Here is a 17,777-nt window from a genome sequence, read left to right as displayed (position 1 = left end):
TTCCACAGCTCATTTGCTTCAACACGTGATCAATGAATCGATTGTAATGCCCATTCCAAACTTTTGTTTATCTCCATTAAAAAAAAAGTAGATGCACATGTGATGAGCAATACTGCATTCCTTAGATGCCTGTCGGACATCTTTGCTCTGGTTACACCCTTTATTCACATAAATCAGGTCAGTCGTTAAATGCAAATGACTCAAATTCCCATGATCTAATATGATATCATCATGAAGCTGATGGGCAGAAAGGATCCAAGCTTTTATTCATAAAAGAACAATGCTCTTGTGCGACTATAAAAAGATGCAAAATTGCTTTGTAATGTACGTCATGTAATAGCATTGAGGGACTTGGGCTTGGTTATTGTTACAAATGGGCTTCGCTCCCCTGAGTCTGATGTTATAAAAAGAGGCTACTTAACGATTCAGAACAACATACAAATGAACATTCAGCAGTGATTGTGACCCACATACTGTATGATGCCGCATATTTTAAATTGACCAACGCACCAACCAATACTTGAGAATGACTACAGATTGAGGGTTTATTATTGACGAGCCCTGCCAGGGGAGCATGTGTGTATGTGTGTTTAATCCATACTAGAATAAAGTGTAATTGCACATCCACTACAGTAGGCGGCAGTGGCGGTCACATTGCGCTGCGTTGAACTCTTGTAGAGCCATGCATATAATTTAAATAAATAAATAAAAGAGGCTTTCTTTGTAATACTTTGACGACCTTGCTAAAACCAATGATTCACTTTATTTTTTGTGTGCAAATAAATAAAATATTAGAATTTTGAGCATGTTGAAAATGTTATATGCCAATGGTTTAGGTAATTTATAAAAATTAAAATTTGTTGAAATTAGGGGTGTCAAAATGAGTGCATTAATTTTGAGTTATTTAAAGTGCCTTTACTGTCACAAATTTTTTAAATGCACGATTAATGACTTATTCCAGTTGCAACGCAGCAGACACGCCCACGTCAAAATGTAGCAGTAATACATTTTATAATAATGCATATATTTGTGGTGACTGGAGTCAATTTGTATTTTACACTTTTAAAAATGTGGAGAATTCCACAAGTTACTTCATGTTAAAGATTAGATAGCTCTCAATATGAAAAGAAAAATGCACTGAGCTGTCACCAATGTCTTACAAGTGCAATTATGCCATCTAGTGGCAGAAAAATGACATCAACACGAGTCAATATCACTCGTTTTTTTCTACAGTGCACAGTACATCGTTTTAATTCAAAAACTCAATAATATGAATTATTATGAAATTACTGTATCAATGACTAAATGATGACAGCCATATTTCTATTAATTTAACATTTATTTCCACCTTTATGTTAACAAGAGTATGAAAATTTAGAAATAAAATATGTTATTGTACATTTGGAACAGATATAAAATGTGCGATTAATTGTGAGTTAACTATTGAAATAATGCGATTAATTAATTAATTACGAAATGTAATCGCCTGACTAGTTGAAATGCACCGCTGCCTCGTCTTTTCTCATTTTTCCATTTTGAAAAAAAAGATAAAATTAATAAAAGACCCAAAAAATTACACAAAGAAAAAAAAAATCCAATTACTGTACTAGATAATTTTCAAATTTTATTCGCCCTTCTTAAAGCATCCTTCATGGTTTATAAAGGGCCCTTGTGACTGACTGGTGACCAGTCCAGGGTGAATAATTTATTTCACCTTCAGTCAGCTGTGACAGGTTCTAGCTCCACGCAACCCCGAGCGGGATAAGCAGAGTAAAAAATGGATGGATTGGTGGATGGTTTATAAAGGTCTTATGGGGTGGACAGTTTTGACACTGGCATAGGTTATTTCTATCACCATTTTTTTCCAATGTGAAAATATTCCAAATATGAACGCCCAGCAGCCTTCTGGAATGGATTGGCACAACTGGTTTGCAGCTGCATGTTGTTTGTCTCACAACATTTAAATACAGCTTGGTTATACAGCGACAAAAAAAAAAAAGGTTATCCACCAAGCAATAAAGGGGCAGTACATATCTTCGGCTCCGACTGCTGAGGCGGCGTGGGTCGGTTTGCACTCTTGTTTGAGAGCCATTTGCATCAATATTCATGCCGAGGGGCAACCTCTCTAGGAAGGGCTGGCCTCCTTTTAGGATTTCGCCTAATCCTGTTCCCAGAACAGATGCCGCTGTCACCAAAGAGCTGGAGCGACTCCCCGGTCTCTCACGGTGCCGCAGCTCAAAACACATTAGCTCCAGTTACTTTTTATGGCGCCTTGTTATTGCGCCGCAACTCATTAAATTTCACCCCGGTAGGGCCAGCGCGCCGGACACTGCGAAGCCTGTTTAATGAGATGTGACTTAAGCCAGGGTGTCACCTCAACCTTTTCCTCGTCTGGATGATCTTCTATTCGCCATCCGTCAATGTGCGGGGGACACGGAGAGGCAATGGAAGGTAATTAGATAAGGAAGGATTTAGGATGATAGAGGTCAAAATGGAACAGATGTGCATTTCTCCATGGATCCGAGGGGAACAAATGTCATTTTTCACTTGAGCAACAAACACAGTAGTCATCGATCCGAAAACGGACGACAGCAAATACCACGGCAGTATGTTTGAAATGAGCAGAACCTTTCAAAATCCCCCCCCTCCCCCTTTGCTTTTCTCTGGAAAGGGCATATTGATACAGCACTATGCACTTACTAAGTTAAATATGGACTGTGATTTGGCAAAGGACTCTTCTTAAAAAGCGGGAATAGAAGACATCTGGGAGGAAAGGAAACGACTAAAAGTACATCCTAGTTAAGAAACAGGGTTACCCTTCACTCGTCTCAAAAAAAATTGCAGCACGGCACTCACAGATGAGGCCGTGCTTCCATGTAATATGCAGTAATTCTTTCTGAATTATTCATTCAGTCAGCATTCCCCGTTATGGCAACAAATGGGTTAAGCACTCGATGAGATCCAAGTGGGTCAACTGTATATATGTTTCTGCTTTAATGTGTAAAGTACAGTGCGTCAGCCCTCTCATGTGTTCACGTGCTTAACTGTCAAAAATATAAGCTTCCCGCTTTATAATTTTTTTTTTTTAATAAAACAGCTTACCCTTTGGTGACACATTGCAGATGGGAAAGTGGAGAGGAAGACTTTCTGAAAGTAGTCCACCTCATGCGTCGTGCTTTAACGCTCACAAAAGTGTACAAACAAATAAGTTACAGTAGTTTGAGTCCTCGCCATTTAGTCATCAAGCGTCCACTAGGGATGTAACAATGATGGCAATATCGCGATATCGTGATTTTAAAACTGCCACAATATCGTCGTCGTCATGTCACGATATTAAAAGCAGCACATCTGTAAAAAAAAAAAGTCAGGTTGATTTCCATTTGTGGCTAGATTTTAGTGCCGTCTAATTTTCTTAAGGCATGTTTTGGCCCTTCTATGTTTAAAATCCACGCTAATCGTCAGATAAGGGGGAACGTAATATGCTTGTGAACCGAGTCAATATGTGGAGGAACTCAATGTGTGAGTGCATTAGCAAGTAAGTGCCTCAGTATTAAGTGTTAGCTCTTTTTTTAAAAAACAATTTTTTTTTTAACAATATTGTGACTTTTTTATTGTCGCCAACCTCCCCACAATATCGTGATAATTATCACATCGTGATGTTTGGATATCGTTACATCCCTAGCGTCTACTGTGTGGGAGGATGCAAGACACCAAAAGGCAAGTAATGTCAAAGACAAATTTGCAGAAGAAATATTACGGTTTGTGTCTTGGAGATGAGTCTCTTCTTATTGCGAAATTTCATTTCATTATTTACTGGTATTGTTGACCCCTTTACCATACCCGTAAAAGTTGACGTATTTTGTTTTATATTGATGGAACAATGTCTACCCATTAATTTTCTGCTCGCGAATGTAGCATCAGACTTGTGACTACCTGTGTCGAGAGGCGTCACAGGGGTGTGACATTTTAATACGTGATACTTACTTTTCCCGCTGCTGTTGGCTGAAAGCAATTGGCAGACATCACACCACATGCCGGGTCATCTAATTACAAGATTGCAAGAAGCCTGCTTCGCTGGGTTGAATGTAAAAGCAAAAGGCGAGGAAATGTTGAATCTTCTGTTACAACTGTGATTCGACTTTTATATGGGAGTGTTGTGGAAAAGAGACTATTGTCAGTCGTATTAGCGCCACGCCAAAAAACTGTGGCGTCAAAGGACGCATACATTTTTAATGTATTTATTTTTTTACTTTGGTCAAAATACGCATGGGATAAAAAAAAAAAAAAGTCAGCTCATAAACTGCTCACTTTGGGGGAGCGTTGATATTTTGCAACTTTTGTGATGGAGCGATGATTTCGTTTTCCTATTTTAAGTAGAGAGCAACACAGGTAGCCAACATTTGTGTCGTTATTGGATACTTGTGGTGCTCCCTCCAGAAACAGAAAGTGGTCCGTTATAAGAAGAAAACGCTGGAATTACTCAGTAAATTCTGTAGAGTTGGAAGAGCGTAAAACAAAGAATAAGAAAAAAAATAAATAAAAGTCACTCAAGGGTTGAGAAACAAACTCACGACCTTCAGCTTGGGAGAATGCCACACTGCCACCTGAGCTATGCCCCTCCTACTGTTTGCTTATATCCAAGAGGAGACCAAAAACAATGTTTTTGGTTTCTTTGAGTTACGAAGATTCCAGCAGACACGAGCGATATACTAACACACAGCAAGAGCTGTGTGGCTTAGGGAGTAGATCAGCTGTCTCCCAAGCTGAAGGTCGTGAGTTCATTCCTCAACCCTTGAATGACTTTCATTTTATTTATTTATTTCAATTTTTTATTTTACTCTCTTCCAAGTGTAAATATTACTCTAAAACTGAGTCTATTTGGTCCCACTCTAAATAGAGACAAATTTACTGTAGAATTTTTTTTAAAGTCTGTTTTCCGAAATATGTCCATTTTGGTTCTTTAGAGGTATATTTTCATGAACAGTTTGCTACTTCTATAGTGTTTGAATTTGGATTTTTCACTGTGATTTTTACAATATAATTACGTAATTACTGCTTTTGTTTTGTTTTTATTTATTGCGCAACCAGAATGACGTATCCGACCCACTTTCAAGTAAGACACTTTGACAAGTGGGTGGGGCGTGCAACCAGTACCAGCACCCTCAGATGAACCTAAAAGCAAGCTTTCATCTTCCGAGTCAAATTAGCGGGTTTTTTTTTTTGCTGCTGCTTTTGCTACACTTAACAGGCCGCACAGAAGCGGCGTTGTCAAAAGAAAATCCAGACATCGTTCCCGAGGGCCCCTGGAATTGAATGAGTGCACGCACTGGCTGTTACTCATTACTGCCGGCTGACAAGGGTAATTGAATTTTTGTTCCCCCTGCAAAACAGTCCGTTTTTTTTATGACAAGTTTTTTCCTGATTAAAACATGCACCGGCAATTGCCGGCTTTGTTTTATTTTATTTTTATTTATTTTTTCACCTTGCCACGCAGATATAGTGAAAACTCCAAACTCCCCAAAAGTAAAACAAGTTGGGGGTAAGAACCGACCGACATTGTCAGGGATAATACGAACGTTAGTGAATCTCATGAGACTAACAATGCTTTTTTTTTTTTTACACTTCTATCAGTTAATTTCAATGAGTTAATAAGGTTTGATGGGCCGTTTTAATCTGAAAGTAATTGATTACAGGGAAAACCTGTTTTTAAATTAGAGCAACTGGGAAGTTAACCAGCTTCTCTAATGTGATTGTGTTCCACTTGGGAGGCACCACAACAATGCAACAATGTGTGTTCCGTGTTTCCTTTCTTCCCCCTCGGTTAATCCATTTAAGAGGCCACGTTAGGCAACGAACGCTCCCTCGTCCATCCACAATATGTCAAAAGCAAAAAAGGATGTCATCCAAATGTGTCAGACGTGGTCCTCGCGTTGTGTCACGATGCCTCTGAAGTGTTTCCAGGCATTCTCTCCTTAAAATAGCATGAAATGAGCCTGACAACACTCGCTTTGATGCAGTCTGTCCCGTGACTGTGTATTTAAAAAGTGTGTGCTTCATGAAATATTTGTATTCAATAAGATGTCTGGGCGGCATGACTGAAGGGGTTAGCGTTGCCGTCTCTTTAGCAAAGGGCGCGGGGGGGGGGGGGGGGGGGGGGGGGGGGTTTGACCCTCACTTCCCCTTGGACTTTTTCCAAAGTATCCTTACAGATCATACTCAACATGCTGCTCGCGTCTTGTGAATGTCAATTTTTCTGCTGTGGAACTGAAAGACAAACATATTTCTTTAGATTTGACCCATTACAAAGTGGAACATAATCTCTTTTGTGGCTCAGGTTTACTTCTGAGTTCTGAACTGCAGGGAGTATTGCAAAGTGAATTTGTTCTAGGCTTAGACTTGTGACATCATAAAACCTTTATTAGCTGGACAGACGTTTTAGGTAACATTTTTTTAACTCATGTACATGTATAGAGAGACTTAAAAACAAAATCAAGTAAAACTGCCCTCCATTTAAACATCTAACACTTAATGGAGAGGGAACAGTTTCTCTCCAACATTATCCTTTGTCAATTTCATTCCATTAGCCATTTTTCTTCATTCAGGTAAATATGCTATTTTCGTTAGCAACCCTTGGCATTTTCACCCAATTTAATATTTTTTTTGATGGTATACCTCTTTCTGCTACACTTCTGGGCCCGGTTGTTCAGTTCTCTGTTATTTTATCCTCTTGTTAACACCCTAACGGCTGGTTAAATTCTTAAACCGCTGTTAGCTAACCGACTGTTAAATATACGTTGACGTCACTGGTTAGCACCAATATATCCCACAATTCCTCATTTTGTTTTCTTCCAAGTCTTCCGGTTTTGCGCACACACAAAAATGGATAGCCAAACGATCATGAGTACTCCGAGGAGGGGAAAAAAAGAAGCAGGATTTTTTTTTTAAGACTGTTATTCAAGCTACCATGGACAGAGAATTAGACATTTTACGGTGTCCTACAGATGAAATATTGACCTATTTCCAATATTTGTTTTTGAATTAATTTGGTAAAATTGTTCAAATGCCCAAATAGATCAGTCATGTCTTATGAATTGAACAAATCTATTAAAAACGTGTTATTTTCCCAACTTTACAAAAGTTGACAGTTGACACACTGTTAAACAGTTAGCGTCGGTCCAAGACGGTTAAAGTTAACCGAGTTTTGAACAAAAAGATAACGGTGCCGTAAAATTAACGGTCTGTTAAATTTACTTAACCAGTGGTTAAAAGTATAACTGGGGTTTTGAACAACTGGGCCCTGGTCTTTGTCCTATATCAAGGCGAGAACCCAATTGATTTTTATCGACGCTGAGGTTAAAGATAAAACCGGCTCACATTCATCATTCAATCTATGATTTTCTCTTTTGTCAGAACAAGGGGAAAATCGATTCTGTCAACTCATGGAGGCTTGAGGTAACTTTTTTTTTCTTTTCTTTGTCTACATTGCAATCTCCAGCCTATTTTCCTCGCCGTTTAACTTGGCGGGGAGAAACACGTTTTGTTTGCCAAGCACATTTGATGATTCGTTTGGGAAACAGAACTTTTGTGAAGTGGGAGCTCTTTTCCACTTTTGGAGGAGGTTGTGGAAATTGCAACAGTGTTCTGGTCTTCAGCAAAAGTGTATATTTACCTTGGAAATGAGTACGCTATTTGGTATATGTAAATGTAGGAGACCTTTTGGTGTGTCAGAGGGCAGAATTATTTCATTCTGTTTGTCCAAGGGTTTTTAATTGAACTCCATTTGTACATTAATATTTATATGATTTTGAACTGACCCTTTTACTATGTCACAGTAAAGAGGAGTGTATAATAAAACAGAGAAGTTGTTTCATAAAAACCCTTTGAAGACACCGGACAGACACATAAAGGGCTGACAAAAGGAATAGTTAATTGGCAAGGGACAGGACATCGGCATAGAGGAACGGGCCAAAATACCAGCTACAACGCGTGCAAATCTGGTGAAAACCTACAGTAAACGTTTGACCTCCAGCCTTATCAACAAAGTTGATGTTAAAATGTATTACGCTGAACTTTTGTTATCGACCGAATAATTATTTTCCACCATAATTTACAAATAAATTATTTTAAAAAAATCCGGCAAAGTGATTTCTATGATATTTTTCACATTGTCTCTCGCAGTTCAAGTGTACCTATGATCAAAATGACAGCCCTCTTGTCATCACTTTAAGTGGGAGTAACTAAATGTTGTTTGTGTTACTTTTTCTTCATTACAAACTAGAATGGACCCGTAATGGATTATTGGTACTATATTTCAGGTCATTTCAATGGGGAAGACGTATTTGATCTATAAATAATTTGAGCTTGGTCTTGGAATCTAAAAACAGTTGGGTCAAAAATAACCCAAGTATGGGTCAAAAATGGACCGATCCTCTACTTGGCTCAAATTCACCCAACTTTGAATCAGGAAATGGGTCATTTAGTGTAAAACAATTCATAAATATTGCTCATGTCCTTTACGTGGGTCAAAAAATTGGGTCATTTTGTATAAAACAACCCAGAAAGTTGGGTCAAATTGACCCATAAAGTAGATCGGTCCATTTTTGATCCATAATTGGGTTACTTTTGACCCAACTGTTTTTAGAATGAATGAATTATAACTTTGAAGACAACGGCCCATTACAGTTTATTTTTCAGTGATTCTTTTAGCGATTATTGACCTGTATATCTACTTTTTGTACGGAGGAGTGCGGTGAGATTTCTCTTCTCGTCTGAAATGTGTGCAAAGTTTGGGAAACACTGCTCTGAACAGCATTGAAGTGATCATCTGCATGCTGCTGATGCCCCAGCTGGCAGGGTGAGGTACGACTACCTCTTGGTAGCATGTCCAAAGTTTTTAGACACAATGTCAACTTTTTTTCCCCAACATTTTACGCATACACATAAAGCTAAGTTCTATCCCTTTTTTCTAAACGAGTTGAGTTTTCGTTTTGGACGCTGGCAGCGTCTCGTTGCATACATTGCATACAAGCAATACAACATCCTCCCTCCTCCTCCTGCTCTTTCTTCTCTCTCTCTCTCTCGCTCGCTCACATCCGATCCAGAGAGTTCAGTCTTTGAGGGGGAGGGCGTCCGTGCATCACTCCTCTCCAGCCTCGGTCGCCGGCGTCTTGTCCCCACACTCGCTCTTCCGCTCTCTCCCCCCCCGTGGATGTGGACGAGCTGGAACCGAAGCACCTCGTTGCCGTGAGGGCGGGACGTGACACAAGAGAGAGAGAGTGAGAGAGAGAAAGAAAGTGAGAGAGATAGAGAGGGAGGGGTAGGGTGGGGGGGAAATAAAAAGAGTCTCTTTCTGTGTGCGGGTTGGCTGCTGTGCTGTCATTGCAGCCCAGCCTGCCGAGCAGCACGGACCGGAGCGAAGTGGAGACGACGAACCGCGTCTCCATCCCGGGATTTATTAGCAGCAAGAGGACCACCGCACACCAAAAAGGGGGTGGGAAAACAAATCGCATCCCGGAGCCGCTTTGGACAATGTTTCTGTTGCAGTACACAGGTACATGTAGACAACTTTTCCATGGTTTTGTTTCAGTGTGGCCCCCGGGTGACTTATGCGGGCTGTAGCCGCTCTGACTGCACCACTTCTGGGCATGTTTGATCGCTCTGATCGGTCATCGCCATGTGGGTCCTCCAACAGCTTGTCTTTATTTATTAGTGTTTTGTGTGTTCTGACTGGCGTGTACCAGATGCAGATGCGTAATGTTATGATTTTTATTTTATTTTTGTGCGCACTACAGTGTTATCTTGATTGACATTGCAGTCTTGCTTATATGCATGAAGTGTTGAATCCATGCTATGGGTTTGCTTTTCACACCGAGTCTTAGATGTTGTCTGGTTGCATTGTTATGCTCACATTTCTGACTCATTTATTTCCTGTTCGTGGATTGCCCCGATTTTTTGTTGTTGTGTGGCCTCACAGGATCTCATTAGCAGCATTACTGTTTTGAACTGCTCCCATTAACCTGCTCAACTGTGTTCGGCTTCCTGTGTTTATACTTTACTAGACGTCCCGCAGCGTTGTTGGCCGACGAGTGTTTAGGGAAAAAGTGTTTCCCCTTCTGTCTTTGCTTGGCTACCTCTTGAATGAACATATTGGCTGTGTTTTATACCTTTTGGAGTTAATCTACTTTAACCATCCCACAGTAGTGTTGGGCTATAAATCTGTAAGGTCTGATGAAATTGTCATGCTGTACCTCGATTTGTGGCATTGCAGCAAAACTGACCATTAAATTAACATTTCAGCTGTGTTTAAACCTTTGTGGAGTTCATCTTCCACCGACGCCCCACAGCATTGTTACGATAAAGCAGTGTAAGGGCTATTGGAATTATTTTACTGCCCCTGAATAGATTTTTTTGTTCTCTTTGGTAACTCACAGAAATTGCATGAAAAGTGGTTCTCTGTTTATGCTTTTGGAGATAATGTACGTCAGACATCCCATTGCCCTATAAGCGTTATCTGTGTTGTGGTGATAAAACTGATCTGATCGCGACTTCTTGAATGAACATCTTGTCTGTGTTTGTACCTTTTAGTGGTCATCTGCCTCAGCCATCCCACATCATTGTTGGCTTTTTGACTTATTGCTTGGTCTGCTGTAGAATATTAGCAATGTGATTCTTTATTTCCAGTGTAATCAAATTGCTGTTGCTCGCAGTAGTGGTTTGAAAAGTGGTTCCTGTCTTTATCATTTCTGAGCTCATTTACTCCAATTCGCCCCAGAGTGTTGTTTATAAGAGTCAGAGTGCAAGGCTCACAGTCGTTTTGTAGAGCTTTACATGAACTACATCTTAAAATTGCTCTCACTTGGTTGACTGTTTTTTCCCTCTTTTAAATGTAATCAAAGCGCACAATTCTCAGAAATGGCTTGAAAAGTGCTTTCCTGCAACCTAGTGCGAGTGATAAAACTGATCTGATTGCTTAATTAGCCTCACATGTCCCACAGAGTTGTTGGATGACAAGGATGTAAGTTCTGGTCTACCGTCCTTCAATGGATATCAAGGCTCAAAATATATATATAATTGTTCATGGAGTAGTTTTGCGCATCAATTACTTCACCTGAGGAGCAACTTTCTCATTTTGGGGATAGATATATATATATATATATATATATATATATATATATATATATATATATATATATATAATTTATTTATTTATTTTAATAAAAATGTGAAAATGCAACAAATTAACAATGGGTTTTTCTTTTTTACACAAGCAACTGTTTTTATTTCTTAAATTCACATTATGTATATTAGCAAACAATTTCAAATACAAATATAAATTTCATTTTAGGTTTAGTATTTCTGAATGAGTTGTATGTTCCGATTAGGGTTTTTATGCTGCCAGTTCCGATACCAATCGTCCATGTGTGAGATCGGCTGATGTTGATTCCGATCCCGATCACAGGGATTTTAAATTTTAGAGCTGCTTACTAACTATTATTTTAATAACATTAAAACAAATTTGATGAATTTGCATCAAAACAAGACGTTATAAGTTTATCTTAATCACTGCCAAAGAGGCAATGATTACAGACTTACAGTATTAACGAATCCGCAACATGTTTAGCCACACTACCTAGCCATCCGAAGCTCGTCGCTAGCTATTTGTTGTAGTGTAAATAGCACCGGGCTTGCCTCGACCACTGACTACTCAAGTGTAGGTGATGTGAGTGCTTCCAGCCCATCAAAGCTTTTAGGGACCGTCTCACAATTCTTTTATTGGAAAAAATGTACAAATGTAATATTTTCAGTTTTGCCATTCAGTATGTTTTGATGATGTGAAAATGCAAAGTTTGACTCGCAAACTGTAATGTGAAACCATTTATTTCACAGCCTTGACATATGTATCATAGTTGCACCTGAAATTCATCTTGCGTTAGGGTATGGTTGACTGTAGTGCCTTTGGCAGCCTGCGCACATCTCTCCTTTCAAATTAATCAAAGCCCGCTGTTGAGTTTAATGCTGTTTCTGCCAAGAAATCTATCCTCTTCTTCGCTACCTCTTGAAATAATGAAATCTCTGAGTGCCTTTGTGCGACCGACAGGAAGAGAAAAAGGCCCATCCGATCGTCTATATGCTCTGATCAATCAGCATCTATTATCTGCCCCTTAATGGTACGAGGGAGGGAGTGAGTGGAAGGAAGGAGATTGTTGCGTTTTAAAAGTTGCACTATGCTTGCTTGAGAGGGAGCGCTTAAATATTTCATCTCTGGCAGAGGACGATAGCGCTGCAGAACAAATGAGTGCTGAATGCAGAGCGGGTGACTGGCTGTATGTAGTCTGCAACGTCAGGAGACTTGACAGCGTAGGGGAAATTCACAAATTTTAATTGGTCGATTCCTGTCAACTTGTGTTTTCTAAGGTGAATTTTGTTGTTTGCGGCGGCCCAGAGGAATTATTAAGACAAGTGACTATAATGGTGAACTAGTTACCTCAATGAGTTTACATAACTTGTTTTTGCTGTGGTGGGAAACCTAAGGCTGATTTAGGTACTCTCACTGACTATAGTATAAAAACACCAATGGCATTTTATTTATTTCTTTAGCACCATCTGATGAGACCAGGAAAAGCCGTATCGAAAAAAAAATAATCATAAAACAAATGCATGTGAACGACTTTATGGGCATTGAGTAGGAATACAGTGATTGTTATAAATGTTGGCGGTTTAGCGACTCACTTTTTCCAGTAGGCCAAGGAGACCATAAAAAATGTCATTATGGTAAAATAAAAGGAAGATAGAATATTTCCAATGGACTGCAACAACAATATGACGGAAAATAGTCCCAATTTGTTGCTTTTCTGATTAAAGCGGTTGAGCTCAAGATGAATCCATGGTCAGCAGTTCAGTGTTGACTCATGCAAGATCTGCAGTTTGTCTCAGCATAAATGAGACCTTTGATGTGGATGAGATTCGCCAAGTTGCTGGAAACATCATGACTCAGTTGAGTCTCTGTGACTTGAATTCATCAAAGGTAGACATTCATGACCTCGTGCACCTCAAGAAGGCTTTTTCTATGTGCTGAAATGGCACCACCCATTTTGTCGTCAATCCCCGATAAGGTATACCCATCTTTGCGAGGTAGCAAGTGAGGTATGAGCTCCATTTCCCTTCACACGCCAGCAGTCAAAGGCTGAGGTAAAAATGTGATTGTTTTCTTTTTGCCTCACCACTCTTGAATCTCCTTAGCATGCTAATGCAAAGTAATGATTGCTGTTTATTTCTGTGCCTATTGCTCACTTCTATATGCCCCACAGCAAGTCTGCTGTACAATTGTTTTCTAATGAGTAACAAGATGTCTCGCTAACATCAAATGGCCGACGAAGAAGTATAATAGCCGACGTTGGAGGATCCCTCTGAGGATCGGCGGGCTGGCTTGTGGCAGCAGTGGTTCAACCTGCCATCTGGAATCCGAGTTGCTAAGAGAGCTTGGCAGCCTGATGACAAGAACTGCGGAGGGTATCGGCGATACAGCTCAAGCTCTTCGTGCCTTAATCGTTTCCCTGATAAGGAACCACGCAGGGAACCTTGAAATTGAAGCTAAGGACCCCGCAAGTTGAGGAGCTCCACAAGAGACGTAGTCAGCCGTCAGCTTGATTCCGCGAAGCGGTGAGGCAGGATGGCGGCTGCTTTCCTTGCTTGCTGAGTTAAACCCTTCTGACAGTCCCTTTTGAGCGCAGCGTTCAAAGTGCTCTGAAGATGCCGGATTATACCGTTCACCGGGTTACAAGTTTACTACATTTAAACACCGACCAACACCCCGAATAGGGCAAGTCCCCAACTCGAGGCTCGAGGGCCAGATTCAGACCTCCACACAGTTTTTGGGTGTCCGCTAAAGCTGGCCCGAATTTTTCAAAAGTAGCCACACAATTTTGAATCATTAAATGGCAACTATGTAATATCTTGGTGTGATTATTAGTGGCGAGCAGACGCCATACATCATCATACAAACACAACGTCCCGTAGAATCTATACACCCTCCCTTCGACTCGTAAAGCAGAAGTAAATATAGTTTAGCCGTTGCGCTAATTGCTGTTGACCAAAAATGACCATCACAGTGCCTAAGGGCTCATCTTGTGAACGTCACATGACTAAACCCAGAAACAGGTGAGCCCCGAGATGGATAATAACGGGTGGATTTTTCTGCTTTATTCATATTCCACAGATGCAAATTTAGTCAGAATGCTGTGTTTAGACTAGTGGGGGTGCATAGAACAAAGTCCCCAAATGATGTTGCCAAAACAAAAATAAATATGAATATATTTGTCTTTATAGAATTATTCAAACTGTTGCAGTTGTACTTATCTTCATATTTTATTTCCTAAAAAAGGAGGCTAGTCACTAACCATTTCGTTCTTTAATTTAAAATGATGTCATTAAATGTTCTTCTGTTAACACAGATGATAAGCAGTTTGTTTTACATTTTGGTCTGTTTCTGTACGGCATATGAACCAAACCATAAATGTAAAACCAATGTGCATACTCTTGTAGTGATTATACATTTATTAGGTTTCACCATTATAACCTGCACCCAAAGGGCAACTATAACTGTAATGTGGTACACGCTGAAAACAAGTTTGAAACCCCGGCCCTAAAGCTTAGAATTTCAATTTCAACATTCGATTAGCGAGTCTCAACATCATACTCCTATTTTCCACTGGTGATTTTCCATGTTAAATAAACTGTCACTTAAAAAGCCGAGGTTCATCTATCCCTCTAGAAATATTTACTCAAACAAAATCACCGTTTGGAGCATTTAGACTCTGTTACATTTTCTTGGCAGGCAAGAATGATTGACTGGACACTCCACAAATGGAACCATGGAAAGCCACCTAAAGTCACGCGATTATTTGCTCTGATTATTTTATAGACTTGGATTATTATGAACGTTCATAAAAATCATACGGCTCGGAGGGATTAACTTTGTGTTTTGGCTAGCATTCAATGTGAACTCAATGAACTGGCATATCTGTCCAATAATCTGAACCAGGTGGGCTATGAAACAGTGGGAGTCGTGTTTCAGGTGTTGACTGGGTGACAAATGCGGTGGTCCTGCTCAGGCGGAACAGCTAAAAGATCATGAAATTAGTTTAAGATCAGCTGAAATTTTCAGGAAACAGTGGACCTTAAAAGTTATACCAACTTTGGATGTGGAAATCTTATATGACTGGTATCCTGCATTTTACACCCATTGTCAGTTCGTCATGTTTGGCAGACTGTTATTTTAGCTTGTAGTGCTAGCAATTGGTTAGCTAATCCCTGACTGGCTATCTGCTGTAATCACTTGTGCTCACCAGATAGAACGTAACTTCTTAAAATGTCAGATGTACTGTTAATAAAAGTTTGGCGACAGTTCTGACTCTGCTGCAAATGATTTAATATCAAAGTTTTCTGGAAATCAGATTTGTAGGACTTCTGTTTGACAAAATGGCAAACTATGTGAAGATGTCGACTTCTCTTCTTGCACTAGCTAAACGCATTATCGGATGGCTTGTGGTTGATTGTGAAGGTACCGCTGTGACTTATTGTTGTTCTGCATGAGTAAATCTAGTTAAAGGCAGTGCTGTTTGGGTAATTTGGTGCTTATGAGGCATGGATTTACTATTTAGAGTACCGGCGGTGTTTCTGGGTAGCCACAATTTATGCAAAGCATTGTGATCCAGTACACAACAGATTGTTTTTACAAATCCAATTCTTTTCATAGCCAAATATGAAAACTTTGTAGCTTGTAAATGAAGACACACCCTGCATATTAATTAGATTTTTTTTCTTCTGTATTGAACATTTGGGTTGTCTGTTGTCAGTGTAGATCGTTCAGTGTGCAAGTGATAGAAAACAAATGGTGACATTCCTCAATTTTGACAACACTAATAAATCTTCCTGATGCTCATTTGTGGGTGGCAATCCACTTTTACAGGCTGTAAACTGACAAGACCCTTCAAAACATGAATGACTGTGCCAGGTATGTAAAGGGAAGGAGGGATGAACAGAACAATTATATTTTGTTGTTGTTTTTTTTTTTTAATGGAACACAAACTCCCACTTGTGACCGAATACATCTTTCAGAAGTCTTCACTATTTGACTTGACTTGAAAAACTGGGAATCTTTGTGTGTCAATCATATTTCACCCAAAACAATCCTTACCGAAAACATAGCAGCTTTCCGCCTAACCAGCTAAGGTTAGCATCTTCATAACAAGTCACTTTATGCTTATGATAGTGTTGTGCTTGCTATAAATCCATTGGACAGGCGCACACTTGTAGCTGTGCTTCCCAGTGTGTCCCACTTTGCTCGTAACATTTTTGTGCCTACCTGGCAGGGTGCCATTCCCAAGAGATCTTTCGTGCTATCGTATGCTAGCAATTTTAACAAAAGCCGTTGGACAAGAAATAGCATGATGGATCACAGCAGGGATTCAGGATACCGCTGATGTACATTGGAGGAGTTACCGGTGCATGCTACTGCTACAAATAATTCTTTAATGCTTTAATGCTGGGTGATGAATGGACCCACTGAATTTTATTCACCGTTCGAGTGAAATTTTGGGCTTTAAATATAATCACAACGAGCTATTTTCCCTTATTGCAGCGTTATTCCAGCGGACGTTTATCTGCCGTTTTGCCCTTCTCATACTGGGCTATTATAACACCCAGGTGTTTGGTGTTCACAGCACCCCGCCCTAGAAATACAGCAGACCTGGCTCTGGCTCTTATAACCAGCTCACTCCTTATACTTTCTAATGAGGTGTCTAACAGTGTACTTGCACCAGGCAAACTGTGCTGTGCTTCAGCCCACTTGACGCCTGAAGTCCGATATGTTTGGCTAGTCTTGAGTGCGCTGTTGTGTGCTCAAGTTTACTTTGCTTCTTCTCTGGCAGGCTTGGAAGAAGTGAGCTATGGCACAATACGATTGGTCAAGCACATACTCGTATGCGACATGGATGGGCCATAAAATTACAAGATTGTTTCTGGCAAGTTATGTATGATATCACTCTTGCATACCATTACTGTTAACTCATTCACTCCCAGCCATTTTCACTGAAGCAACCCCCTTCGCTTCCAGCTGTTTTACTGGATTTTGACAGATTTTTCAAGGTCCACGGAATATTGTGTTCTATTACTATAAAAACATCTCTCTTCTTTCATCAGTAAGAAAAAAGTATGTTTCTATCTATTTCCGTTTTGCAACAATTAGCGTTAGAATATAGCAAAGTTTCAGTTTGAGTTTGAAAACACTGGGAAAAGAGCTTTTTGCAACATGGCATTGGTTGATCTCTTATACTCTGTTGCCACCTGCTGGACGTTTTTGTAATAACTGCCATTGCTTCAGGCATTCTTTTCAGTTCAGAGGCAGCATCAAAGCCTTCTCTATGCTCTTGCGTAAAAAAAACATAAGAACATATAAATATGTCTTTGGGAGCATGTTAACATTTAAAATAGAACGTATTTATATGTTTTTGGGAGCAAATTAGTTAATATGGACAGTCACGCAATGTGTCATACAATTACTGTAACACCATCTACAAATCTAGACATTCATGTGCTTGACCATTACTGTACACGCTTGATCTTGAAATTCGCGGTTTAACTTTTGATGCATTTTTCCAGAAAATTGGAAGTTAATACCTAACGTGATCGATTTTGTAGGTTCCATTGTATTATCTAAATGGAAATCCATCAGGGCATCTTGTGGAACATGTTACATGTAATATACAACTCTGAAGGAC

At 39.8% G+C, this 17,777-nt stretch overlaps 1 protein-coding gene across 9 annotated transcripts in view; it reads left to right on the top strand.

Moving 5' to 3' along the window:
- The window catches only part of enox2 (ecto-NOX disulfide-thiol exchanger 2), a 164,608-nt gene that overhangs the window by 27,118 nt on the left and 119,713 nt on the right, over positions 1–17,777 (top strand). For 3 of the 9 annotated variants that reach the window (XM_086085304.1, XM_086085303.1, XM_086085308.1), the window contains one exon: positions 7,411–7,452. The exons of 4 other annotated variants lie outside the window; for them this stretch is intronic. Coding sequence is in view for 1 of the 5 variants with exons in the window: in XM_086085301.1 (XP_085941427.1) it covers positions 9,529–9,550 (22 nt within the window). In the remaining 4 variants the exon portion in view is untranslated. Of the gene's footprint in view, positions 1–6,911; positions 6,991–7,410; positions 7,453–9,337; positions 9,551–17,777 lie in introns of those variants that run through there. 2 more of the 9 variants (XM_086085305.1, XM_086085301.1) reach the window with 2 other exon arrangements.

This window comes from Leptonotus elevatus, chromosome 9 (assembly GCF_054856555.1).
Source record: "Leptonotus elevatus isolate MCC_2025b chromosome 9, RoL_Lele_1.0, whole genome shotgun sequence".
Lineage (NCBI taxonomy): Eukaryota > Metazoa > Chordata > Actinopteri > Syngnathiformes > Syngnathidae > Leptonotus > Leptonotus elevatus.
Note: the sequence above shows the minus strand (reverse complement) of the source record. Positions and strands in the feature narration are given on the sequence as shown.